We start from the raw sequence: 22,542 nt of genomic DNA on the forward strand, positions 1-22,542 counted from the left end.
GAAAAGCATGAGGGGCAAGGATGGAGGAGAGGAAACGCGGCACCCAGCGAAGGCCGGGATTGGGACCGAGAGCTTAACAAGGTCGGGAAGTGGGGGTTGTCTCTGTCGAGGGAGCATGGAGAGCGCGACTTTTCTCAGCGCCTCCCCATAACTTTCTCTCAGATCCGACAGAAGTTTCTTGTCTTCTCTGTCTCACCGCCAATTAGTTCCCTATCTCCTGTTATGGGCCGTGCCTTGCCCCTGCTCATGCATTCTCTAGATTTAGGACCGAGAAACACAAGTACAGGACCGTCTTTAGGGACGCGAGCCTGGTACTACAGGGAAAAGCTGCAAGGTGGGGGAAGGGAGAGCAAACAATCTCGCGAGAACTTCAAGGGAAACCCAAGAGAAGAAGCCGATGGGGGAGGGGAAGAATGTGGGAGTAGGTTTGGGGGAGGGGACGGATGGCCCTGCCTTGGTTTGGGATTGGTCCAAAATCGAGGAAGAGACCTAGAGTGGAGAGTGACGACAACGAAGGGGAATGACGGATATGAGTAAGTAGGGTGGGGAGGGCGGGGCGAGGTAGACAGAAGGGCGTTGCGCAGGCGCGGGCGCGGAGACGCGCCAGGGGATCGTTGTTACCTCAGCACAACGTTCAGCTCTCGCGGACAAGTCCCGACCCCGCGTGCCCTGCCCCCCCCCTCTTCCTCCCCAGCCCTGCTCGGGCCCGCCCCCTCCCCCGCCTCCTCCTCTCCGCTCTCTCCCCTCCCCCAGCTCGCCGTCGTCGAAGATAAACAATAGTTGGCGGCCGGCGAGCGCGCAGCCTGGACCTCGCGCGGCCGGGCTCGGCGGGCGGGCTGTGTGGGGCCGGGAGGGTCCTGGCCATCCGGCCATGGCGGGACTCTATTCGCTCGGCGTGAGCGTCTTCTCCGACCAGGGTGGGAGGAAGTACATGGAGGACGTGACTCAGATCGTGGTGGAGCCGGAGCCGCCAGCCGAGGACGAGCTCTCACTGGGGTCGCCGCTGCTGCTCCCCGGGGACGAGACGGGCCCCGGGGGCGAGGGCCACTCGGCAGCTGCGGCGGCGGCCCGGGAAGGACCTCGCGAGCCTGCGGGCGGCGCCGGGGCCTCATCGCCGGCCGCGGGCCGCGGCTATCTGCGGCGTCGCCGCCGCTCCTCGGTGGCCTTCTTCGCCGTGTGCGATGGTCACGGCGGGCGGGAGGCAGCCCAGTTCGCCCGGGAGCACCTGTGGGGCTTCATCAAGAAGCAGAAAGGATTTGGTTCGACAGAGCCGGCCGAAGTGTGCGCCGCCATCCGTAAGGGCTTCCTTGCCTGTCATCTGGCCATGTGGAAGAAACTGGGTGAGTGACCGTGACCGTGATCGCGGCCGCCATCCCGCGCGGGCTGCCTTCCCGCCTTCCCTGCTGCAGCCTGTTTCCTCTCTGTCTGTACCGCGACTCTTCCAGGACTCCCGGGCACTGCGTCTGTCCCATCCCCCAACGATCCTGAGCTTCCCCAAGTAGCTGCAGAGCGTTTAAAACCGGGCACCAAGTTTTGGTGGAAAGAAGTAGCGACCCGATCATCCCGCCTTCTCTTCCCGCTTCCCCCTCCCTCCTCTAGCCCCTGGTGGGGACATGTTCCTTTTGAATGTGTCCCCATCCTTCCCTTTGCGCCGCGGTCTTCCGCCCCTAGTCCACACGGTGTTTGTGTTCTTGACATTCGGGAATGGAGGGGCATAGGAAGAGTAGGCTTCAGAATCGTGGAATGGGGTGCTCGCTCATCACAGAGTTGGAACCTCAGAAGCCCTCTAGACCTAATTCATGTCAGAAAAAGAATTTCCCCCGCAGGCTGCTCGTCTAGCTTTCCAGCAGGTCTTTTTGGAAGAGTCCCCTCGGCTTTTGAATGGCAGTTCCGAGTGTTAGGAAGTTTTCCCGTTCCTGGAATTTTTGTCACTTTGCAGCTTAGATTCGTTTTAATTTACCTTCTAATTCTATCCCTTGAGACCCAGACAGAACGAGTCTAACTTCTTTGATGTGACATTCTTTCAGCCTCTGGAAAATATGCTTTTATAACATTCTCTATAAAGTCCTTCTAGGTTAAACATCTCCAATGCTTAAAGAGGAGAATATGAGGCCATTCTGTGTTAAAGGACTACAGAATGTTTTGAACATCCTATTACCAGTTGCTCCCCAGAATTCCTTTAGTTTTAAGAACAACAGCCTAGATAAATTGAGTAATGACTGTATATTTGATTAGGTCTTTTAAGGAAATGCTTGCATAATTTTGGTTTTGGAGTACAAGGGATAGCTTCAGGCAAAAGGAGCATATAGTTGAGGATACTTTGTGGAGCCGGTTCGGTAATGGAGGAAGTGGGCCAGGAGACTTGGTGAGTAGAGGTCTGGACTTAGTGTAGGAGACCTACGTTCAAATTTTGCCTCTTGACAGTAGCTGTGTTGCAATAGACTCACCCAGTGAACCTTTGACATCTCTTTTATAGGCTGTGACCTAGGATGAGGGTGGCGAGGGAGGGGAAGGAGTTTTCCATATATATATGTGGAAAGTTGCCAAACAAATTAAAAATGTAAAGTCAGAAGAATTTAACTTATTAGTTAGTGCGCATGTCTTAACTCGATGTACTATAAAGAAATGTGTTAGTTTGTGCTTTTCAGAGCTTTTTAATATTTCTAGAATTATATTTAATTAGCCAAAAGTGATATATATTTTAAAACGTTGGTATAGCAAGTTGTGCCTGTGAATGACACTCCTCCCAAAATCAGTCTTCTATCGGCCTGGCTTTCTGCCCAGAGTTGTGTGATTGAGGCACGGATCAGCCAGTCAAGCTGTTCCAATACTGGAACTATTTCCCAACCAATCCCAGAGGTCCCATTATGCATTTGTTTTGCTTTTGAGTGTGAAGAAAAGAATTGAAAGCAGGACAGTAGATTCTAGAAGTATACCACAAGAGTTGTAGCTTTCCTCTATAGTAATGACTACAAACGGTTGTAACAAGGTTGAGGAGGTGAGACTCAAGACAGTATTAAGTATTTCTGTATATACTTTTAAAGCACTTTGTTGTAAGTGTAATCATGGCAAGTTTAGTATTTAAATAAAAACATTCTCCTAGCAAAGAGAACCTTATTATTGACTCAACTAATTTTCTTAGAAACACTATTGCTGTTATTTTTATAAATCATGGAGCAGTACTTTGTTTATAAATGTGTTTCTAGACCCCTCCTTTTTTTTTGCTGAGGCAGTTGGGGTTAAATGACTTCTCCAGGGTCACTCAGTTAGGAAGTATTAAGTGTCTGATGCTGGATTTGAACTGAGGTCCTCCTGACTTCACATCTGTCACCCTATCCCCTGCCCCATCTAGCTGCCCTTCTAGACAATTTTTTTGAGGACAAATAGGGCAAAATATGTTTTATAGCACAACCTTGGATAAAGTAAGTCTCATTAACGTAAATGGTCGTGTTTTTGAAAATTCTTAATGGAAGGCTTGTGACTAAAAGAGGTATATTTAGCACATAATAGAAGAATCCTTCTGGTTAATTTCTTGATAGAGAACATTTAATAAATTAGTTTCTAGCTATCATACAAATTCCATGGAATCTTTCATTAGAATAAGGTTGTGAGAATAGTTTTAAGTAAAATAGCAGGTAGTTGTATGTGATTTGGACAAATAGTACAATGCATTCTTATTAGGCTTCTGTTTGTTAGAGAAGAATGGTATGTTTTCTGAGTTAATATCAGTGTTTACTACTATTTTTGATTAGAGTTTTGTTGCCATTTAAATTTATTATTTACATAATTGTAGTAATCGTTTGTTTCTATTTTGATCCTTCAGATTATATCAGTATTTGTTCTGCAAGGTACAGTGATACTTTTGTTATTTTTACAACATAAGACTATTTCTTTAGTTACTGGGCATACAATTTGTTCCCAATTTTAAAATTACAAATAATGTTGTTACAGATAAATTTTATCAACAGTTTTCTTGGTGTACAACTCTTCTAGTGTATCCCGTGTTCCCGTTGTTCTCTTGTGGACAAGAGATTTGTCCAGTTTCTGAGACCTTCATGATTTATGTAACTAATTATAAAATTTATTTATTGTAACTAATTATAAAATTTATTCTTCCTGTTGATGAAAGAAAAAATAAGTTTATTCAAAAGAAAAGGAAAATGACTTTATTTTTAGGTTGATAGAATAGATTTTATGGGGTTTATTATTATATATTATCACTAAATACAAATATATAATTTTTCTTTCGATTGCTTACTAATAAGCTTATTAACCATTTCTTGCCCATATCTTAGAAATCTGTTATTGCTTCATTAATTTAGTTCTCTGCTTAAATGAACATGATTTCTTAATTCTCTGCTTTCTTATAGTATGTTTTATCTGAAATTTAGAAAGATCTAGGTACAGCTAGGTGGTACAATGAATATTGCACCAGCCCTGAAATCAGGAGGATCTGAGTTCAAATTTGATTTCAGACACTTACTGGTCTCCAGACTAGTCATTTAATTCCAATTCCCCACTCTTCCAAAAAAAAAAAAAAAAAATCTAGTGCTTTTTCACCCTCTTGTTAAGTCTACTTTTTAAAAAAATACAGGGATGAGGTAGGGTGGGAAATGGAAGAGAGTAAAGTCCAACTTTGTCTTTATGACTTTTATTTCAAATAGTATATTTTAGTTAAGAAAAGTTTTATTAATAATTAATATTATAATACCAATTGGCAGACCTAATGTAGGAGCATAATAAAAGTGATAAGGAGAAGAAATCTCATTTTTTTGACCTCAGACTCAAAGCTGGAAGGAATCTTAAGAGTTAATCTAATTCAGTACTTCCTTTAATTCATTTTATAGGCAAGGGAACTGAGAACCCAAAGAAGTTAAAATGATTTGTTGAAGATCACAAAGCTAGTGACAGAGCAGATACTCAAATTAAGGTCATACTGTCAAGGCTTAATAGGCTTTAGTATGAAGGAGAACTTGGTATACCCTGGTATGTATGATTCATTTATCTGCTGCCTAACCTATAATTTACCCCTTGAATTATACTTCTTTGATGATATTTTAAGCATTGTGAGAATGCTTTTTCACACTATTTTTATTTGATTATATTTTAAAAAATATAAATAAGTTGGATCTAACAAAGAAGCTACTTTCAGTGTCTTTTTGTAGGAGCATGTTAGAATCCTTAGCTTTAAATCTTTAAATTTATTTGTTATATGTGTCTGTTGTGATTTTAGTTGAACATCTATAGCTCTTAGTGATAAATAAATTCTATGTAGGACAAAGAGAGACAAAAATGAAAGGCAGACTTGTCTCTGTTGGGCAGTATTTATAAAAATGTAGTATTATTAGTATTTCTCAGGATTTTTATTAATTTGTTAGATCTAACATTCCAAGGAAATATCTTATGTCTCTTTTCAGGGAGTTGGTATGAATATGATTTTAAAAGAAAAACTGTCATTTTTTTTCTCTCACATTCTGTAATCAACTTATAAACTGGTTGAAATCTTTTTTTTACTTATTTTATTAATAGGTCCAACTTTATCCATTCAATACATTATTAACATTTAGGTTCCTTTAATTCTCTGTGGGACTTTAAAATAGTTAAGATTCTGTATTTGGTATTGTACTGTGGCATTTTGAATTTATGGTTCATTTCTTGACTTTGATGATTTTTCCTTTGTTTTTAAGTTTCTGGCTCATAGATGTTTTAGATGTTTAATAAATCAACTTCCTCTAAAGAAAACATTAAATAGGAAACAATAAATGATCTGTTCAGCTATCAGAAATAAGCATTTTAACACATACTACCCTCTAAATATAAAAATATAAAACCAAAAGATTTTTTCAGAATAGAAATAAAATTGAGAGGTTTTATTTTGAGGTAGAAACATTAGAGGATTGTACCAGATAACCAATTTTGATATTTAACTCATATGATCAGTATTAACAGTTATTAGCATATTATTTGAATACATTTGACGTTTCCTTAAATTTCTTTGCTTTGTGGAAGTTAATATCTTTTGTGATTATATTTTAGTGGTAGTAAATTTTACAGTAATTTCTTCTAATATTTTTGGTTAAGTTTGTGTTGAAATATACAAGAATAAAACTTAACATGTCATTTCTCATTACAGCAGAATGGCCTAAAACTATGACCGGCCTCCCCAGCACATCGGGCACAACTGCAAGTGTGGTTATCATCCGAGGCACAAAGATGTATGTAGCTCATGTGGGAGACTCAGGGGTGGTCCTCGGAGTTCAGGATAATCCAAAAGATGATTTTGTCAGAGCTGTGGAAGTGACCCAGGACCACAAACCTGAACTTCCTAAAGAAAGAGAAAGGATTGAAGGACTTGGTGGGAGGTAGTGTATTATTTTGTTTTTTCTTTTTCTTTTTCTTTTTCTTTCTTTTCTTATAATAAGGAGTTTTTTATTGCTTTAGCTTGTATTAAGGATGTGTGTGTGTATATCAAAATCCTTGGTGCATTATTCTTTTACCCAAATTAGAAACATTCCTCACTGTCTTCTCCACATTGTGGTGTGTGGGATATAGTGCCGGGTCTGGAAGCAGGAGGACCTGTATTTAAATCTGGCTTCAGATACTTATTAGCTGTGTGACCCTGGGCACATCATTTAACTGTTTACTTTAGTTTTCTCATCTATAAAATGAGGAAACCTTCCAGGGTTGGTGTGAGGATTACATGAGATAACAGTTGTAAATAATTAGCACAGTTTGAAGCATATATTAAATGCCTTTTAAATATTAGATATAAATTATTATTATTGTTATCAGAGGAATTCTTTGGTTGTCTGTGATTCCCTCTTGCCACATGATCAGTCCATCTTTTTGTGTTAATATAATCCCTTGAGATATTTTATTCCTTTTCTTTGCAGTGTCTGCTTATATATTGCATCCTAGTCACATCATGTGTCTCTCTATTGCCCTCTGTGATAATTATATTTAGTTTTTCAGAGGCCATAGTGTTGTGTACCTTGCTATCACTTAGAATATGGTAGTATTGGAAAAATGAGCTTTTGCTTTCTTGGGAAGTTTATGCTCTTAAATCTCCTAAAAGCAGTCCATTTTTTTTTTTTTTTTTTACTTTGAGCTTACTTTCTCACATATGCCACTGTACAAAACTCTCTAGGGTGTCCATTCAAATGCTGGGCTGTTGATTTTTTCATTCACTTAACCTGCCTTATGTCTTGACTTTAAACTGTTTTATATAAATAGGCCAAATTGAGTGATTATAGATATGATACAGTCAGCTTCTGGAAGAGCTTACCATCCATAGGGAAGCCCTCCTCAAATTGGACTCTATTTTATTAGAGTCAAAAACCTTTATAGAGAATAACTTTTATGTCTTGATGAAGATCACTGAATGATGTTATTTCTATTACATTTTTTAAGGCATCCTGAAAGATGATATATGAAGGGAAACATTTTATTATAAAAGGATATATAAAGTGACATTCGGTTCTAACATAGGTGTCTGTGTTTGAAATCAGCAGAAAATATGTGCATTATACCTTAATGTTTTCAACACATTTCAGTCAGTTGCAGGATAGGGAAATTATGGAAAGCTTGCCTTGTTCTATACTAAGAGCCTCACTCAATGTGCCCGTGTGTGTGTGTGTGTGTGTGTGTGTGTGTGTGTGTGTGTGTATAAATGGATCACTCTCTTAAAGATTTTATATACTTGGTAAAATAGGTAAGTTTATAATTTTTGGATATTCATTGGTCTTTTTTTTTTCCCCTCCTTAAGATCCAACAATTTTTTTTTTTAAACTTTGGCTATCATGCCTCTGGTGTGTTGTGGGGTTTTTTTTTTCTTTCTATTTTTAGATTTAGTCTAGTCCATCTTATTTTTTCATATGTTTTTTCTTATAAGTGTCATTTCTTCTTCCTGCTGTATAGTCCTCCTGGTGTATGATATCAGAGTCCCTAGTATGATGGTTCCACTTTTTTTTGTATATATTTTTTTCTTTTCATAATTTTTTTGTCTTCATTTTTATCCTTGAATGCCCTTTGGATGACATCTTGTACTTTGATATCTTGCCAGGTTTTTACTTTTATCACTTCTCTTTGACTTAAAATTATAATGCTTTTATTTTTCCATTTTCCTTTTTTATTTGCCTTAAAAACTGATGTCTCCTTTCCTTTCTACCATTAGCATTGCAGTAGACTAGTAAATAATAATACTAACCCGAAAGTTTTTTAGTCAAAAATTGCTTCCTCAAGTCCTTGTTAAAGGCTTCATGGTAGCCTTAGAGATTGGGATTCCAGAATAAAGCAGTTTGAGGTTGAAAGGAGGGTTGAGCCAAAATCTTCAGATATATTTTTTCTCTTTCCTGCCTATTATTCTGTTATTGCTTTCCTTTTCTTCTCTTTCTGTAGTAGTTACTTTTGAGACTAGAAACTTAAATTAATTTTATGATATTTTTTTCATAGTTTAAACCAAAGGCTTTTAAATTTTGCTGTCACAGATCCCTTTGGCATTTTGGTAAAGCCTACGAAGCCTCAGTAATATTGTTTTAAAATGCATAATGGATTACAAAGGAAATCAATTATATATCATTTTTATATTTGACTATATTGACATCATTATATTTTGTAAAATAAGGTTATGGAGGATCCTGGGAACATGGTGGAGTAGGTCAGAAAACTTTCAGTTATCCAATTTTTCTCTACAAAAAAGATATTTTAAAAAATTTGCTTTAGAGCAGCAGAAATAAACATAGAATAAAGCAATCACCCTCTTAAAACAATTTGAGAAGACCCAAAGAAAGACTCTCTTGGGGTAGAGGTTTGGTCTGAGTGAAGTGCAAAACACTTGCAATTCAACTTTGTAGCATCACCAAACAATAAGCTCTGGGAGCATTTGGGTTGAGAGCTAGACTTAGAAATTTTCATATAGCAGATTGTATAAGGATTTGACAACTGAGTGTGTGTGTAGTTTATTGGGAAGGTGATATCATGACTTGCAAGAGAATCAGGTTCAAGTGAGGCAGGCTGTGCAAAGTTAAGACTGAAGAATCTTCCAATTTTGAGGAATGCCAAGCACAGCTGTACTGACCAGGCACATTAGGGGCTATTGTTGCAGGGAGAAGGAGCAGAGAAAAAAAGTTTTCTGACCTATTCTACCATGTTCCCAGGATCCTCCATAACCTTTTTTTTTTTTTTTTTTTTTTTTTTTTTTACAAAATATATTGATGTCAATATTGTCAAATATAAATATGATATATAATTGGTTTCCTTTGTAATCCATTATGCATTTTAAAACAATATTACTGAGGCTTTGTCGGCTTTACCAAAATGCCAAAGGGATCTGTGACAGCTAGTTTCACTAGCAACTGAACCTGTTGAGTTCAGTAGCTAGGAGCAGGTTGTGGGCACTTGTAGGAGAGCAGAATCCCTGGTTTCAGTTCTGGGGCAGAGAGGACAGCTGTAGTTTATAGCTACCAGAGGGACTGAAAGGGAGTAAGATCATTTGTTAGGACATTGTGGCTGATGGTCCTAATTGTGGTTTAGAAGTAGAGAGGAGAGCCTTGGGAGACAGACCTCAGAAAATAATAGTATAGAAGGATTTGAGACATGGAACATTATTCCCTATACCTCAGAACTACAACTTGATTATACTGATAGCTGCTAATGACAAAACAAAACAAGTAAAAATGAACAAACAAAGGAGAGAGAATACAACCATTGATGGTTACTATGGAGAGAGAAAAAATCTGAGTTTATATTCAGAGGAAGATAATGGAGCTAAAAAACTTACTCCATTTTCAATGAGAAATATCAAATGGTTCCAAGCACTTCTTGGAAGAATTTAAAAAGGACTTTAAAAATCAAATGAAAGATTGAGGGAAAATTAGGGGGAAAAAATAAGAGCAATCCAAGAAAATAATGAAAAAATGAACTAATTTTTTTTTATTAAAGCTTTTTATTTATAAAACATATTCATGGGTAATTTTTCAACAGTGACCCTTGCAAAACCTTTTGCTCCAAATTTTCCCCTCCTTTTCTCCCACTGTCTCTTCTAGATGGCAAGTACTCTAATACATGTTAAATATGTTAAAATATGTGTTAAATCCAATATATGTATACATAGTTATACTGTTATCTTGCAGCACCAGAAAAATTGGATCAAGAGGAAAAAAAATCTGAGAAAGAAAACAAAATGCAAGCAAACAAAAACAGAAAGAGAGAAAATGTTATGTTGTGATCCATACTCCGTTCCCACAATCCTTTCTCTGAGTGTAGATGGCTCTCTTCATCAGTGAACAATTGGAATTGGTTTGAATCATCTCATTGTTGAAGAGAGCCACATCCAAAAATGAACTAATTTTAAAAAAGAAAAAAATAACTTTCTGAAGTGAGCAGAACCAGGACAATATTGTATAGTAACAGCAAGATCATATCATCAACTTTGACAGACTTAGCTTTCCTTGATAATACAGTTGTCCAAGCTATTTCAATAGATTTCGGAAGGAAAATGCCCTCTGCATCCAGAGGGTAACCAACCCTATATGGTTTTGTGGATTGAAGCATACTATTTTCACTTTTTTTTTTTTAAACTTTTTCTCTCATGTTTTTTTTTCCCTTTTTGTTCTGATTTTTCTTAAACAACACGACAAAGGTCATGTTTTAAAAATGATTATATATGTAATAACCTAGATCAGATTGCTTACTGTTTTGGATAGGGGAGGGGAGGATAAGGTAAAGGAGAGAGGGAGAAAAAATTTGGAACTCAAAATCTTAGAAAAATGAATGTTGAAAACTATCTTTACATGTAATTGTAAAAATAAAATGTTATTAAAAAAAGAAAATTATGAAAAGAAAGTCAACTAGCTAGAAATAAAATCAAAAACTTAAGAAAATAATACTTAGACAATTAGAATTGAACAAAGGGAAGCTAATGATATTCTAAGACACCAAGAAATCATAAAGTAAAATCAACAGAATGAAAAAAATAAAAGACAAAGTGAAACATTTCATCAGAAGAACAATTGTTCTGGAGAATAGATCAAGGAGAAATAATATAATAATAGATTACCTGAAAGTTACAGTATATTTTAAGAAATTATTAAGGAAAATTGCCTTGATGTTCTAGTACAAGAAGGCAAAACATTAATAAGAAAAAAATCCACCAATCGGCACCTGAAAAAGATTCTAGGAGGAAAATGTACAGGGATAGCTTGGCCAAGTTTCCAACCTCCATTTTTAAGGAGAAAATATTAGAAGAAAAAAGAAAAAAACAATTTAAATATCATTAAGCTACAATAAGGATTACATAGGACTCAGCAGCTACTACATTTGAAGGACTTTTGGTCTTGGAATATATCATTTTTCATTTAGCAAGAGTTGAGCTTAAAACTGAGGGTAACCTACCCAGCAAAGTTAAGTATAATCCTGAATTTTAAAAATAGATATTTAATGAGTTCGAAGACTTTTGGTTTTTTGTGACAAAAACTCTAGAACTTAATGTAAAATTTGACATATAAGATCCAGGAGAAATATAAAGTAAACATTAAAGACCGACCCATTATAAGGGACTCAATAAGGTCAAATTGTTTGCTGCTTACTAAGAAATATATGTGTGTGAAATATCAGCAATTCTCTTATGATTGTCATTTGAGTAGTTTGAAAGAAAGGTGTGGGTTGAACTGAGTATGTTGGGCTGATTCTAAAAATATAAATCTGGGGAGAGAGAAAAAGGAGTAATTATTTCATACAAATGAAACATAAAAGGAAAAATTGATACGGAAGAAACTACTGGGGGGGCTCCAGATAGTGCTGGGACCTTACACTCATTGAAAATAGGATTATGGAGAGAGAACAAGAAATGAGATCAAGGAGATAGGGTGGAAGGAGAGAATAAGAGAGGGACTCTTAAAAGGATGGGTAAATTAAGGAGTAAAAGAATAAGGTACCAGCAATAAAGCAAGAATGAGTAGAAAAATAGGGTAAATGTGAGAAGAAAGATAGTGAAGAAAATTGGGAAGGAGGAAAATATACAGGTAATTTTAGTTTATAATGTAAATGGAACAAATTTACTTTAAAATAGAGTTGGATAGCAGATTAAAAATTTGAATTCAATAGTATATTGCTCTCCTGAAAGGTAAAAATGAGAGTATAAGATAAAGGGCAGGAGTAGTGTTTATTATGGGAAAAAAGCAGGGACAATTATCATCATTTTGAAAAGTAGAAACTAAATTATGTATCAGAAATTTAACTCATTATTGCTTTAGACTATTTAAAATACCTAAATGTTATAAAATATTTGAACCTATATCTGCCAAAACAGGCATAGGGAATGATGATCATAAACATAAAACACTTTTTATGCAAGTATACTTAAATCTAAATAGAAGTGATATTGAAGTTTATAGGTAAATAAAGCGAATATAATTTTATTTTTTTTTATTATTAAAGCTTTTTATTGACAACACGTGTATGGGAAATTTTTCAGCATTGACCCTTGCAAACATTACTGTTCCAACTTTTCCTTTCCTTCCCTCCACCCTCTCCCCTAGATGGCAGGTAGTCCCATACATGTTAAATATGTTAAAGTATATATTAAATACAGTATATGTGTACATATTTATACAGTTTTCTTGTTGCACAAGAAAAAGCAGATTTAGAAAGGTAAAAATAACCTGGGAAGAAAAACAAAAATGCAAGCAGTCTACATTCATTTTCCAGTGTTCTTTCGCTGGGTTTAGCTGATTCTGTTAATCACTGATCAATGGGAACTGAATTTGGATCCTCTCATTGCCGAAGATAGCCACTTACATCAGAATTGATCATCATATAGTATTGTTGTTGAAGTATATAATGATCTCCTGGTTCTGCTCATTTCACTCAACATCAGTACATGTAAGTCTCTCCAAGGCTCTCTGTATTCATCCTGCTGGTCATTTCTTACAGAACAATAATATTCCATAACATTCATATACCATAATTTACTCAGCCAATTCCAATTGATGAGCATCCACTCAGTTTCCAGTTTCTTGTCACTACAAAAAAGGCTGCCACAAACATTTTTGCACATGTGGGTCCCTTTTCCCTCCTTTAAGATCTCTCTGAGATATAAGCCCAGCATTAAAACTGCTGGATCAAAGGGTATGCACAGTTTGATAACTTTTTGAGCATAGTTCCAGATTGCTCTCCAGAATGGCTGGATCCGTTCACAATTCCAGCAACAATGCATCAGTGTCCCAGTTTTCCCACATCCCCTCCAACATTCATCATTATCTTTTCCTGTCATCTTAGCCAATCTGATAGCAGGTATGTAGCAGTATCTCAGAGTTGTTTTAATTTGCATTTCTCTGATCAATAATGATTTGGAACACTCTTTCATATGAGTAGAAATAATTTCAATTTCATCATCTGAAAATTGTCTGTTCATATTCTTTGACTGTTTATCAATTGGAGAATGGCTTGATGTGAATATAATTATAGAAAATAACTCCTTTGCCTAAACTATTTACTTAATGTCATCCTAATTAAATGACTAAAAAAATTTGCTGAGTTAGAAAAAATTAACAAAGTTTATTTGGAAGAACAAAAGTTGAGGAACTTTAAAGAAGCCATGGAAAAAAGAGATAAAGGAAATAGATTCAGCAGCATTATTAAAGTATAAAAAGGACAATTACAATGATCTTAAATTAAAATTATCTTGTACAAATAAAACCTATGTGATCAAGAACAGAAGGAATGCAGAAAATTGCTTTGGGGGAGGGAATCTTTCATAGATAATCTCTCAGGGAGCATATGATAGGGTTGGAGAATTGCTACAGTCTAGAAAGTGGGTTGATTTAGAAAAACATGGAAAGACTTGGAATGAAGATGAATAGCATCTTCAGAAAAACAGTTGATAGAAAGAAAGAAATAACATAGTAGAACCTTTCATATATGTGTATAAGTGTATATATGTACTCAGGTATAGAATTCGAAGGGGGGGGAATAAAGTAAAACATGTAAAGCAGAGAACAAAAAAAATCTACAAAACAACAAAGAAAAGCTTTGAAAACAATGTATAGTATTTATTATATAAGTTTCTTGAAACAGAACTGGTTTTATATTGAATCTTCTTTTATGGGATGCTGTGTACATGGCAATTTTTTTCTTTTCTCATTTTATATTTAAGTTAAAAAAAAAAAAAAACTACCACTACCCTTCCCTCCCAAAAGTTTTAGGAGCCTAGTTTTCTAAATTGAAATCTAAGATCAGCTAGAAATAGGAAGTTATAAGTAAGAGCCTGGGAATGTATTTAATTATGTTTCTTGAGATTGTTTTAAAACTTTGTTTAAAAAATTTATGAAATTAAAACCAATTTATTTTGTAAAGCCTTATGGTTATTTCTATTTCTTTTCAATATATCTTCTCTTTATCACTTTCTTTTTTTGGTGCCTTTGGCCAATATGATAGGTGCAATATAATAGATTTCTTCATCTGAAAACTACCTCTTCATCTCCTTTGCCCATTTATCATTTGGGGAATGGCGTATATTCTTATATATTTCAGTCAGTTCTCTATAGATTGAAAAATAAGGCTCTTATAAGAGATACTTGCTTAAAGATAGTTTCCCAGCTTTCTGCTTTCCTTCCAATTTTGGTTAATGAATTGCTTTTTAAACCAAAAGTTGTTCTTTTTTCCCTTTAAAAAGTGAGGCTTCATTTTCTATTTACTTGAAAAAATTAACAGAAATTTTTGGGTAATAGTTTACAAATTGACCCAAATAAATGCCACTGAAATTAAAAGTTCTATAACTTTAAGAGGCTAAGTGACTAGCCCATAATCATATAATTGATAAATATTTGAAGTGAACTTTAAACAATTTTTTAAATTTTAGTAGTAGTTTATTTTATAAATATACCTGTAAAGAGTTTTCAACATTAATTTTTGTAAGACTGTTCCAAATTTTTCTCTTTCCCTTATCTCTCCCAAACAGAAAATAATCTGATGTAGTCTAAGTCTGCAATTCTTTAAACATATTTCCATATTTGTCATGTTGTGCAAGAAAAATCAGGCCAAAAAGGAAAACCCTTGAGAAAGAAAAAACAAAAAAAGGTGAAAATACTATGCTTTGAGCCACATTTTCTATAATTTTCTATCTCTGGATGCAGATGGCATTTTCTTTCCCAAGTCTATTGGGATTGCCTGAATCACTGCATTGTTGAGAAGAGCCAGATCCATCATAGTTGATCACATAATCTTGTTACTTTGTACAATGTTCCCTTGGGTTCTGTTCATGAGGTGGAATTTTTTAATGGTCACTTACATATATTTAATAGAATAAAAGATAGTAAATAATACTGAGTGGTAATACTATAATGTACTACTTGCTTATTTTTTTTAAGTATAGTAAGATCAGGTTGTAGCTTTCAAAGTTATTATCCCGCTTCTTCAAGGAGGGATTTAAATTTAGGTTGTCCTGGGTGGTCATCTAGAAGCTTACAGTCTAGCAGAGCATAAGACATGATAGCTTTAATACACTATTATAAAGTAAATGCAATAGGAAGCTATAAAAGTGCCTCATGACATCAGAGAAGAATTTCCCATAAGTAACAGAATCAAGGAATGTTTTTTATGTGGTATTTGGGTTAGTTTCAAAAGATGGCTCTGACTTTAACAGTGGAAGGAAATAGAAAAATATTTCAAGTCTAAGCAAAGGCAGAGAGGTACTGATGGAATAATGCGTGTTCAGATGACACAGTAATATTTTACCTGGAGTGCCAATTGTATTGCAAAGAATAATGATATAAAGCTAGAATGAATTGGCATCATTTTATGGGGAGTCTTGAATGCCAGGCAGAAAGATTTTAATTGGATTTTCAACTTTTGCTGAAGATTTTTTTATATGAAGATTTTACAATATGGTCAACCTATCCATTGGGAAGAATATTTTCTTAGTTTGAGGGGAAGAGGCAGCAGGACTTCTTACACACTTGTGACTGATCCTTTTCCCCTGAGAAATTTCTATGTGATCCTGGGATACAGGTATATAAAATTGTATAAAAATCAAACATTTACTGATAATAAATAAAAATTTCACTACCTCCATGTTCAGTTAGGAGATCTGATATGGGGTTTAAAGCTTTAAGAAGGTTTGGTATAGAAAATAGATAGCTGACCTAAGGCTCTGAAGACCTGGCTTCCTCTGACACAGAATGACTGAGACACTTAGGGCAAGTATAAACTGCAGAGTTTCTGAGCATCACTAGAAAGGAAAATTGCTTGCTTCTCTCTGAAATCACAGATCCAGATCCTAGATCTATGTGGCTTAATGGATAGGATGCTGGGACTGGAGTCTGGAAATACTAGAGTTGAAATACAAATCTGGCTTTAGACATTTACTAGCTGTGTGACCCAGGCAAATCAGTTAATTTGGCTGCCTCAGTTACTTTCCTAAAATGAGGAGAATATATGTGCCTCCCAGGGTATCTGTTAGGATCAAATGAGATAATTTTCATAAATTACTTGACACATAGTAGGCAGTTAATGCTTTTTTCTTTCCCTTTACCTTTCTTCTCTGATGGAGTATGGGCAAGAAGATTTGTTAGGGAGATAGTTACAACTGTTTGATCAGTTGGTAAGGAGTACTTTGTAGTTGATTGATTACATTGATTAATGGGAAGAGAGAATCAAGGAAAGATACTAGTGTGGTGAAACTGACAATGTTAAACAGTTAATTTAGAAAAATGAAGTAATAAGGAATAGTTAACTGGCCCAAATTTTGTTTAGTCTCCTGCATCTATTTGTTTGGTCCCTTGCATTTACTGAAGTCATCCTTTGGCATTTTGGCATTTTTTAAGAAGTATGGTGCAAGAACATCAGTATTAAAAAAAAATAAAAGTAACATTTACTGTGTAAAAAAAAAGAACATCAGCATTTTTTGGAATGCACTTTCATATTGCTTAGCTCATATGCTTAATAAGCATTTCAGTGGCTATTTCTAAGCCAACAGACTTATGATTTTTGGATTCTAGGAGAAAGATAATATTTGCAATTATTGTTTTGGTGTATTTGAAAGCAAGAATGACTGCTGATTCAGTGATGGATTAATTTAATATCCATTGGAGTATATCTAACTTGTTTTGGAGTATATGCACAAAACTCAAGTATGTATAGAAGATCCTAATGTACAGTCTTATCTCCACTACTACTATCTATCTTGCATCTGTTCTTTATATAATCTTTCATATCTTCTTCCATACTTCCATTTCTTCTCTGCCTATCAAAATTCTTTTTCAAGACAGCTTTTATGCTTTTTCTTCCTTATATAATAAGCTTTATTTGATCTCTTGCTTCACCAATCTGAAAGTGATCTTTTCTTTTTCAGACTCTCCCAGAGCAGTTTGCCTGAAGTTCTCCTTTGGTCCTATAATTGCATGCCTTGTATAATTAGTTGTGTGTGTGTGTTAAAAAGGTGCTAAAATTCATATTTATTTTAGTTTCCCCAAATGCCTGGCACATTAATACAAATCTTTATTAAATTTAATTAAATTACTTCTAGATCCAAAGTCCACTTTGTTGATAAGGAAACTGAAGTGGAAGGAAGGAACAGTGGCAGAGAAATGACTATCTTTGAAATTATGACATTCTGGGTTCTAGCCCTGTAAACACAGTCATTTGTTCAAATTGATTGTTAGACAAGTTTAAAGCAATACTTGGAGGAGATCTCAGTTTTGTATTTCTATATAGAAAACTTTCCATTTCTCAAAAAAAAAACCCCCATAGACTTCTGTTCTCTATCTTAATTTTACTCCTAATTTTTAGCAGAGTACCTTTATAAATGGGTTGAAGCCATTTAACATGAAATTTTTGTTCTTCTTTTACCTTACCCCTTTTTCCTTCCATAGGAACATAATTGGACTCCTTATAGACTTTTAAGGAATCATTTAGTCCCACTTTCATTTTAAACATGAGAAATTTGAACCCCAAAGAAATGAAGTAAAAAATGACATATAGCAAAATGAGGTTTTGTTTGTTTGTTTTTTAAATAAAGTTGTTTTTAAACTAAACCAGTGTATTTTCTCCTGCTTCAATAGAAAAGACATTTTTCTTGTCGGGATTAACTCTTTAAGTTATACTTTTGTTCTTGTCAGCTAAATTGGTACATTACTTGTTTTTTTCCTGTGTTGTCTTCAAAAAATTCATAGCAATCATCAAAACGATTTAATACTGTTTAAAAATAGGTTGATCATTGAAATAGGTTTGGTACATATGTTAGGATTACCAAATCTTTTGGTAAATTACTGTGGTAAGGACTTATTTAACAAAAACTTCTGGGAAAACTGGAAAGCAGTTTGGCAGAAATCTGATAAATATCAGTATGATATCGTATATCAAGATGGATACATGATATAGTTATAGAAAGTCACATCATAAATAAATTTAGAGGAGCAAAGAAGGACATATCTTTAAAAAATTTGTTTAGTGTTCATAACTAAACATAGAATAGAGACAATCAGAGAAGTCAAAATGAATAATTTTGATTTTATAAAATTAATTTCTTTTGGTACTGGGGCATATTTTTGCAGTCAATTTTCCAAAGAAAAGCTCATCCAAGTTAAATAAAAAACTGATTAAAATTTATAAGGGTAAGAGTCATTCTCTAAAAAATAAGTGATCTAAGAACATGAGCAGGCAATTTTATTTTATTTTACTTTTGTTAAAGCTTTTTATTTTCAAAACAAATAAATACATGGATAATTTTTTAATATTGACCCTTGCCAAACTTTGCATTTCAGCTTTTCCCCTCACCCTTTCCCCTAAATGGCAAGTAATCCAATATGTGTTAAACATAGTAAAAATGTATGTTAAATCCAATATATGCGTATTTATACAATTTTCTTGCACAGCAAGATAGGTATGTAAGATATGCACAGAAAGATAAATATGCAAGAAAAATTAGTACAAAAAGGGTAAAAAAAAAGAAAAGAAAATGTGAGCAAACAACAAAAAGTGAAAATGCTATGTTATGATCCACACACAGTTCCTTCCTCTGGGTATAGATAATTCTCTTCATCACAAGATCATTGGATCTGTCTTGAATCATCTTATTGTTGAAAAGAGCCAAGTCCATCAGAATTGATCCTTATAATCTTATTGCATTGTACAATGATCTCCTGATTCTGCTCACTTCACTGAGCATAAATTCGTGTAAGTCTCTTCAGACTTCTCTGAAATCATACTGCTTGATCATTTCTTGTAGAAGAATAATATTCCATAACATTCATATACCATAACTTATTTAGCCGTTCTCCAACTGATGGGCATTCACTCAGTTTCCAATTTCTTGCCACTACAAAAAGAGCTGTCACAAACATTTTTGCATATGTAGGTCTTTTTTCCTCCTTTTAAGATCTCTTTGGATATAAGCCCAGTAAAAACACTGCTGTCAAAGGGTATGCACAGTTTTATAGCCCTTTGGGTATAGTTCTAAATTGCTCTCCAGAATGGTTGGATTCGTTCACAATTCCAACAATGTATTAGTGTCCCAGTTTTTTTACATCCCTTCCAACACTCATTTTTTTTTCTGTCATTTTAGCCAGTCAGAGAGATGTGTAGTGGTATCTCAGAGTTTTCTCAATTTGCATTTCTCTGATCAGTAGTGATTTAGAACACTTTTTCATATGACTAATGATTTCAATTTCTTCATCTGAAAATTGTCTGATGAACAGGCAATTTTAAAAGGAAGAAATCTAGGCTATCAATAATTATGTGAAATCCAAATGACTAATCATTAGAGAATTACACATTAAAGTAATACTGATATTATACTTTACACATCAGATTTTAAAAGATAAAGGAGGAAAACAACAAATGTGACAAGGCTGAGTGAAAAACAAGTACATTAATGTTTTTGGTGGTGCTGTTAATTAGTCCATATACATGTAAAGGTAGTTTTCAACATACACTTTTGTAAGATTTTGTATTCCATATTTTTCTCCCTCCTTCTCTTACCTCCTCCCCTCCCAAAGAAAAAGTAATCTGATGTAGGTTAAATGAGTGCATTTCTTTTAAATGTATTTCCATGTTTGTCATGTTATGCAAGAAAAATCAGACCAAAAAGGGGAAAAAAACGAGGGGAAAAAAAACAAAAAAAGGTAAAAATACTATACTTCGACCCATATTCAGTCTCCATAGTTCTCTTTCCGGATGTGAGTGGTATTTTCCATCCCAGGTCTATTAGAATTGTATTGAGTTGTCAGTTTCCAATTCCATGCCAGCACAAAAAGGGCAGCTATGAACATTTTTGCACACGTATGCTCTTTTCCCTCTTTCCTCCTCTCTTTGGGATACAGGCTTCGTAGAGACACTTCTGAATGAAAGGATATGCACAGTTTGATGGCCCTTTGGGCTTTTCAAATTGCTTTCATTTTAAAATGGTTAGATCATTTCACATCTCTACCAACAATGCATTGATGTCCCAATTTTCCCACATCTCATTTATCATCATCTTTTCCTGTCATCTCAGCCAATCTAATAGGTGTGAAGTGGTACCTCAGAGTTGTCCTAATTTGCATTTCTCTAATCAATAATGATTTAGCTGCTTTTAACTTTGTACTGCAGCTGCAGAAGTATATTTGTGGAGGTACCTTATAATTATTACATTTAGTTGCCTTTTCTTAGTCCTCAATCTCTTTCAAGTTCTGCAGTTTTTTGAAACATACTATTTACTTGGCTTTCATGATATTGCATTCACTTGGTTATGCCTTTATGCCTTGGTTTCTTGAATTTTCTTTTTTCTTTCTAAATTTGGATAGTGGTTAAGTTCAGGCTTTGGCTTCTTATGTAGAGTTCTTGTTCGCTTAATCCCTTGGCTTCATTTAACATCTGTCTGTGGCTTCCTATATATCTATATCTGTCATCTCACATAGGATCAAAATATTAGAGTTATCCTAAATCTGATCTGTTTCATCCCTTCCTTTTATATATTCCTTAATAATAGTTCATATACATCCCTTTCTCTTTGCCTTCAATACTCTTTTCTGGCAGTTCTGTTCATTCAAGTTTTTTTCACCCTATTCTTGAACAGGTTACATAACTTCTCTGTCTCGTGTCTGTCTCTCTCTGTCTCTGCTGTCTCTGTCTCTGTCTCTCTCTCTCTCACACATACACACACACACACACATACACACACACACCCTGCTCTCTTGCTCTTTATCTCACACACACACACATATTCAGTATTGATGCATCCATGAAGAATGCCTCTTGGATGTCCAAATGAAAAAAATTTCAAACTCAATATGATTAAAATGGAAATCTTTCTATCTTAGAAATAACCCTAGATATAATTTTTTCTGTTAATGGAAATATCCATTATTTGGGACCAAAATATCGGTCTCACCTGTCACATCCCTTGCTCATATGTATTTCTTATATCTCCAGTGTTTCCCTTTCTCTTTTCCTGTTGTCAATACTCTTCATTCAAATTCTTTTCACCTTATTTTCGGACTACTTATATAGCTTCCTATTATATTCAGCCTTTATGCCCCTTTAATATCATCAGCAGGCTAATCTTATTTTTATTTTTGCTGAGGCAACTGGGGTTAAGTGACTTGCCCAGAGTTACACTGCTTGGAAGAAGTGTTAAGTGTATGAGGCCAGATTTGAATTCAGGTCCTCCTAACTTCAAAGCTCTGGTGCTCTATCTACTGTACCAACTAGCTGCCCCCAGGTTAATCTTAAAGTATTATTTTTATCATATTACTCTTATGTTTTCATGGAATCAGTCAGTGGCTCCTGGCTGTCTGCATAATAGAGTTTGAATGTCTTAGTCTTTGTCTATTACACCTTAATTTTTATATTTTAAAATTTTTCTTGAAGTCCTTTATTTCTCTTGAAAATATGAATTGGATTCTTTTTCAGTCTGCTATGATGGCTAGACTTTTACATGAAATGAGTACTCAAATAATTTATTTTGGTGAAGACATTGTCAGTCTTAAGTTTGTATTAACTGCCCTGGTGAAACTAGTAAAAAAAAAAAAGTTAAACCAGCTTATTTATATTATTTCAGGTACTTTTGTTTGACTTTTTTTCTTTTTCCTTTTTTTTTAGTGTGATCAACAAATCTGGGGTTAACAGGGTTGTTTGGAAACGGCCTCGACTTACTCATAATGGTCCTGTTCGAAGAAGCACAGTCATTGACCAGATCCCCTTCCTGGCAGTTGCAAGAGCACTTGGTATGTAAGACTCAGAAGACACCCAGTGGGGTGGGATCTCGTAGGCTTCACTATCAATTAATAGGTATGAAGGAGAATTGCCTGTTTTAGAAAGAATAACTTGACATTTTAAATTCTTTATAAAAATGCATTATTAAGTGAAGACCCCTGCATTAACATGGTACTCTAGTAATCTCATCAGAGGTTATTTCTGAAAACTTTGCATCTCAGTTTTTTAAATCATAAAATTTGTTGACAATTTTAGAAGACATTGTCTCATTAGCAGATATTTGGACCTCATATAGCCTTTAAATTTCTTATTTTATCTTCTCAGTTAATTAAGAGATTTCCTCTGATAGGTTCT

At 35.2% G+C, this 22,542-nt stretch overlaps 1 protein-coding gene across 3 annotated transcripts in view; it reads left to right on the top strand.

Annotated features, from left to right (window-relative positions):
- Positions 1-603: 603 nt before the first annotated feature.
- PPM1D (protein phosphatase, Mg2+/Mn2+ dependent 1D) overlaps positions 604-22,542 on the top strand; it is a 47,665-nt gene continuing 25,726 nt past the window's right edge. Inside the window, exons 1-3 of one of the 3 annotated variants that reach the window (XM_051994104.1) lie at positions 604-1,340; positions 6,134-6,362; positions 22,075-22,199. In XM_051994104.1, the coding sequence (XP_051850064.1) occupies positions 872-1,340; positions 6,134-6,362; positions 22,075-22,199 (823 nt within the window). In that variant the 5' untranslated portion in view covers positions 604-871. The remainder of the gene's footprint in view (positions 1,341-6,133; positions 6,363-22,074; positions 22,200-22,542) is intronic. The other 2 variants (XM_051994103.1, XM_051994102.1) reach the window with 2 other exon arrangements.

This window comes from Antechinus flavipes, chromosome 4, assembly GCF_016432865.1.
Source record: "Antechinus flavipes isolate AdamAnt ecotype Samford, QLD, Australia chromosome 4, AdamAnt_v2, whole genome shotgun sequence".
NCBI classification, from domain to species: domain Eukaryota; kingdom Metazoa; phylum Chordata; class Mammalia; order Dasyuromorphia; family Dasyuridae; genus Antechinus; species Antechinus flavipes.